Source organism: Columba livia, chromosome 1, assembly GCF_036013475.1.
Source record: "Columba livia isolate bColLiv1 breed racing homer chromosome 1, bColLiv1.pat.W.v2, whole genome shotgun sequence".
Lineage (NCBI taxonomy): Eukaryota > Metazoa > Chordata > Aves > Columbiformes > Columbidae > Columba > Columba livia.
In genome coordinates this window covers 176,857,666-176,863,665 of record NC_088602.1, presented here as the reverse complement: position 1 = coordinate 176,863,665, position 6,000 = coordinate 176,857,666, and the positions used below count along the sequence as shown (strand labels likewise).

The window sequence follows — 6,000 nt, the reverse complement described above, 5'->3', positions numbered from 1 at the left end:
CTGCTTTTGGAACGGGCTAAAGCTGGAAGGCTACTGGATTCAGAAGGACACTGCTGGTGACAAGGACAGTACCGAGAGCTGACTGCCCCCGTCCCCTCCTTTTTGCTCTGTGTTTATCTTCTCACACGAGTTCAGTCTGGCTCTGCCTGGAGAACACCACAGAACGCCGTGTACGCACACACATGGCTGGCGATGGGCACAAACCTTCGCTCCTGCAGGAGAGCGTGAAGAACCTCACGATTCGCAGGGAAAACACAACAATCTGCCTCTCGTGTTTTGTACGGGGTTTTGTGTGTTTTTTGTTGTTGTTTGTGGGGTTTTTGTGTGTTTGTTTTGTAGGGTTTTTAGTTTATTATTATTATTAAGCCGCTTTCAGTGCCGACCTCGCAGACCACCTGCATGCAGGTGACCTGGGGCGAGGCCAAGGGTCTTCACCTCCCCCTCCCCACGTACTCTTCACCAAGGCGGCTGCTCGTCCCCTCCCTGCTGCCGCTGGTGGGGGCTCTCCTCACTCCGGCCCACCGCCTCCTACCCCCTCATGCCGCCCGGCCCGGCCCGGTGTGATTCCAGTGACACGGCAGGAGAGGGGCAGCGCTCCTGCCCCGGCCCAACAGGGGCCCAGGAGGCCAGGGCCGGTGCCGCCTCCCGGCAGCCGCCGCTCTCCCCGCCCCCGGGCCGTGTGTGCGGAAGCGGCCTGACGCGCGGCGCTGGCGGCGCCCGGGATTGTGGGAGCGGGGGGGCCGAGCGGCGGGGAAGGGGCCGAGGCCGGAGCCGACGGGTTCCGGTGTCGAGCGCAGACGTGTCGGCCGGGGCCGCGGGGCGAGAGGCGCTGTCTCTGCCCGCTCGGAACAGCGTCCGGCCCGGGGCCGGCCAGGCAGCGCCATGGCCGGGACCAGCAGCCCCGAAGCCGTGAAGAAGCTGCTGGAAAACATGCAGGGAGACCTGCGGAGCCTGAGCCTGGAGTGCCGGAAAAAATTTCCCCCCGTGAAGGAGGTGAGAGCGGGCTGAGCTTGAGCCGAGCCGGGCCGGGCGGTGGGCGCCGCGCCGGAGCGGCCTCCCGGGGCGCGGGGCCCGGCCGGAGCGGAGGCTGCCGGCGTGCCCGTGCGCCCTCAGCCCGGTGCCGCTCCGGTGCGGTCCGTCCTTCATGGCCGCGGGTTGCCGAGCGCTGCCTGTGCCGAGCCCCGGCTTTGCCTGGCGTGTTTGCTTGCGGGTGGTTGTTTTGGATGCGTTACGGAGACGGGGGGCGACATGGGCCGGGCTGGGTCAGCTCCGGGAGCGGGGCTGGGGAGAGGGATCCGCTGTTGACAGGGGCAACATGGGGGCAGCCCCGCTCCGCCCCCAGCGCCCTCCCGGGGGAAGAGGCAAAGTTTGGCTTGGCTGTCTCGGCATCTCCTCAGCAAACTCACCCAGGCGGGCTCGGTGCTGAGGGTTCGGGCGCACGGCGGGCAGGCACCGAGCCAGTGCCTGACGGGCGGCCCGCGGGTAGCCGGGGCTGGGGGGCAGCCCCGCCGGCGGGCGCTGCGCGGGCCCGGCGGGAGCTCCTGGGGGTGCGGGGCCCCGCAAGTCTCGTTCCGGGGTGTCTGTGTGAGCGTGTGAGGAGCGCACACGCGTTCCCGAGCGGGGCTGCCGGCTCGGCGGGCGTTATTTCTCACTGTCCGCGTCCGTGTCCGCCGGTGGTAACTGCGGGGTTCGCTGGTGATCGCCAGCGTGACCTGTCGTTTCGGGGTTACGTGGCTCTCCGGTGGTATGGTCACAACTGCGGAGGCTCGGGAGATGCAGAAATTTAGGCTACTTTTTTTCTCTCTTTCTAAAAATTCCATTTAGTAAGCTCATGCTAGTAGGATTGCATGTTTGTTTTTTTTTCAAACCTCGGTTTACTCTGTGCTCTGCTTGAGACTTCAGTAATCTTGATAAGCAGGTTTAACTGAAGAGACATCAGAATTTTTCTCTCTAATTTCAAGCATACGTATTATACAAGTGTTTCTGTAGTGTTTTTACACAGTCAATTTAACTTTTTCCTTATCATTAGTTTGTCACCATTAAAAAATATTTTTTTCTATGCAATACTGGGAGGAAAAATACCGATGTATTAACTCAGATTAACCTGCAGAACCTGAAGGGTATCTGGGAAAATAAAGACTGTCAGTTTGGAAGGAAGGAGTTAGGTATGTAGTGTGACTTTAGTTCAAATTAACTCTAGCATGTTTAATGTTGTATAAATCATTATACATTTTAACAGATGAATTGAAGCTATGGGTGTGCTTGTTTTGAAAGGCATGAAATGACACACTGTAACAGAGCATGTTATAATATTTACCATTGTAGGTTGCAGAGAAGTGCCTATGTGTTTGACAAACTGTGTGTGGTCACAGCAAAACAAGAGAAAGTTGTGATCAGTTCTGAGAAGTTGTGGGTGGTCACACGTAAATAAGAAAAAGTTGTGGTCCATGGAGTAGAAATCTGTGTGTGTGTTTTGGAGGGAGACGGGAGTGCTGCTCCCACTTTCTCCTGTGTTCTACTTTGTGACTGAGTAAATTCTTTGGTCTCTGAACAAGTTTCCCTGCTGTGTTCATGTTCACTTTATTGAAGATCTACAAAAGAGATGGGCAGTGTAATTCTTAAGCTAATACTTTTAGTGAGGCTTCACTATGTTTACCGTGCTGGAGGTTAGAGTAATCACTGCGTGTGCAGTTCTTGGTACTCGTTCAGCATGTTTGTGTTGTTTACGTTTGTATCTTGACAGCGATCTGCATGACTTCATTGAAAACACTTAAAGTTTTTCACAGTTTTGTGGAGTTTGGGTAAATTTATGGAGTAGTAGGTGGGACTTTCTGCTGTGAGTTGTGGGCTTTTGCAGAGGTCTCAGGGGAGAGCAGCCCTATACTAGGATGTATGATACAGTTGCAGGAAACGATCTTACTTCCTCAGTTCTGGAAGCCATTTTTTTTTCAAGTTTTAAAGGAAATGAGTATCCTCTTCTGTCAAATTTCAACTGCTGAAGAGATATTTCTATGGCATGTTTAGTCTGATTGTGATTGGATTTGGCTAGAGCGATCAGAGGAATGGTATGTTCTTCTTAACTGATTTGGAACAGCACCAGCTTTTAAAACCATGTTTAAACATGAGCTTTTTAAAACAAGTTCTCACTATTTATAATGTCACTTTTTAACCTGCAGTGTAACTAGACTGTGCTCACCACTACCACATGCAGGGTAATTTATGAGTTTATCTTGCAGCTGATGTGTATGCTTCCATATCACTTAATAAATAGCGATAAAGCTATTGAAGCATTTCTAGTCCAAAATTAATGGTTATGAGCTGTATCGTAGCTGTTAGGTTTGATACATACTTTATGAAGGCAAACTGTTTCAAACAATCTTTTCAGTTTCTAACATAATCTGAAATTTTGTCCATGGCTATTTGTTATCATCAGACATTTCTCAAATATTTATTCTGTTTTAAAAAAAAATTGTATTAATATTGGTAAAATTTTGCAAAAATTTCTACTTTTTGCTCAAATAATTAGAGTGAATCCTTTTTCTAATTAATACTGGAAGGAGTTAAAAAGTGGTATGAGCCTTTTTTTAATTAAATAGGGCTTTAGTTTTCACTTCTTTTAAAAGATCTTTCTAGTGCGTACGCTATTACAAACTAATATCATATCTGTGAGGTATGGAGTGACTAAAACAATATTAAATTATTATTTCAACAGGCAGGTTGAAGAGCTTTATTGGATGATTTTTCTTTTTTTGGTGGGGGGGAACTGCAGCAGAAGAGGGGACAGCCGGCTGGGGGATCCCACAGACTGTGGGATTTAGGCCTTACCTCATGTGCTGGAAGTAAGATCTTAAACCCTTGTTTGAAACAGAACTTGAACTCTTAATTGTTTTAAGCACTTTCATATTTTTCTATTACTTCTGAGTCTCTAAAGTTTTCTTAGTAGGTCACATTTATGTGGAAATCATGTAGTTTTAAGTCCAGTCACTTATAACAGTGGATTCTGAGGTTTTTGCTAACTCTGATAATCTGTTAAGAAGCATTGAAATTACTGGGTCTCTCCCAGTGTTAAACTTCTGACAAGCAGGTGGCAAGTTTCTTTTCCCTTACTTAGGGCTTTTAACTGAGAAATAACAATGTATTTTTGTTCCCAAAGCAATCCACGCCTCTTCTTTGCTCTGTGTGACGAATAACATCCGTGTAGGTTTTTCCTAGGTGGTGCTGCTTAATAAATTGAGAATGGGAATTACAGAAAGAATCTGTGGGTTTGAAATAGTGTCGCTGATGATGTTTGGGGATTAACTAATGTGCTGGATTTATTTTCCTTAAGGGCGTGGGGAACACCAGTTACTGTAAGACTTCAGACCCGTGCCTGTTTGTTGTTAGGTGTTTTTTCTGTTTGATACTTGCTCGGATCAGCACTGACTACAGAATTGTACTAAGCATGAAAGCGAAATACTGTGATCAAGGAGTTATTTGGTGATTACATCTGTGGTATTTCAAAACAGTTTATATCGGCAGATACACATGTAATGACATTGAGAAAAAGCGTATTTGTATTTTCACACTTAGACACCAACCAGGGATGTGATAGAAACTCTCAGGGCGAGAGTAAACAGTATCTTTGGAGATTGAAATTACAGAGGATGAAGCAGTCTTTGGTACAGATATCAGTTGTGCTCATGTTATCTTAAGTAATCTGACATTTCTCCTAGAAAATGATACCACTTGGTCATTATTTTGTTGGCTTTAATATGGTGGGCTCTGACTTTGCCCTATACGAAAGCATTGTGATGCTTCTAACTCTGGACTGAGTTGTGTGACGCATGAATAAAGCTTTATAAACTGTTTTAACCTGCTAGTGCCTGGAGTTGCGATATCCTGTGCTGGGTGTGTGCTCTCTTTAGTGAACTGGAGTAGGAATTTTGTCTTATCACAAAATTGAAAGTAGTTCAGTGTGCTAAACAGGTTACTTGCTGTTTCTTATCACTAAAAGAAAGTGTTGCATCTGACTTGGTTAGACAATTTTATTGCGTAAGAAACATTAGAAATACACAGGGAAAATATTTATAATTAGCAGAAATAATGGAGTTAAAAGGGAAGATAAGTGTAGATAAAAAGTTATGCTCAGCCTGATTTCCAGTGGCATGTAACTCCTTGTTGTTTACACAGATCCAGTCCAACAGTCTCAGCTTTCTAGCTTGTAGTCTCTATGCTGACACAGGTTTTTGCTTTGCTTTTGAACAGAAGGAAAAGCTGCTGCGGGTTTGGGGCAGCTGGGCCTGGCTCAGACCCTTGGTGGGACAGGCCGTGCTCTCTGCTCAGCAGCTGTGTGACAGATCGCAGGGGTCTGTGTGTTTTAGGTTGTTTGCTGCTGCGGTCATTTGGAACTGTAGGGTTGGTAAAGAAACAGCGTTCAACCTCCCTCAACCTGCAAGAGCAGCACAGGTTTAGCTTTGAGAACTGGATGAAGTGCTCTCTTGGGACTCCCGAAAGATAGCTTGGGTAGCCTCTCTGTACTACTTCTTTTCCAGACATTTGTTTGAAATGCAGCATTGCTTTTAATTAACTATTTATTGAGTTGTGTGTGCCTTTGGCATACAGACTTGTTTGTGAAAATGTTGTAAATTAATTTGTTGTATCTAGGAAAAAGAATAGAATCCAGTTTTACTTTTTTTTTTCAATAACCAACTCTATTTGCAGTCAAGTAGCCTTACATATTTTTTTTTTTTGACAAAAGTTAAAGAATCTAGATTTTACTGACTTTCAGCTAGATCAAACTTTTACATTATTTAATTACAGTAAAAGTGATGTGGGCCAGCTGAGCTAAAAGATTTGATCTGCCCTTTCTATTGGGTTCTCTAAACACAGGTTTTATTCATCCATTACTTCCTTTGGAGTCCACTCTGTCTGCAGTGAGTGACATGCGACAGTTTTATCCCTTGGGTTAAATCATTCTTGTTTTGCAGTGATATACTGATCCTGAACACATCTTAGGGCTAA

General features: G+C 46.5%; 1 protein-coding gene across 2 annotated transcripts in view; it reads left to right on the top strand.

The window, feature by feature from the left end:
• The first annotated feature begins 738 nt into the window (after positions 1 to 738).
• Positions 739 to 6,000, top strand: part of MON2 (MON2 homolog, regulator of endosome-to-Golgi trafficking) — a 74,081-nt gene continuing 68,819 nt past the window's right edge. For both annotated transcript variants that reach the window (XM_065048587.1, XM_065048586.1), the window contains exon 1: positions 739 to 993. In XM_065048587.1, coding sequence (XP_064904659.1) covers positions 883 to 993 — 111 coding nt within the window. In that variant the 5' untranslated portion in view covers positions 739 to 882. The remainder of the gene's footprint in view (positions 994 to 6,000) is intronic.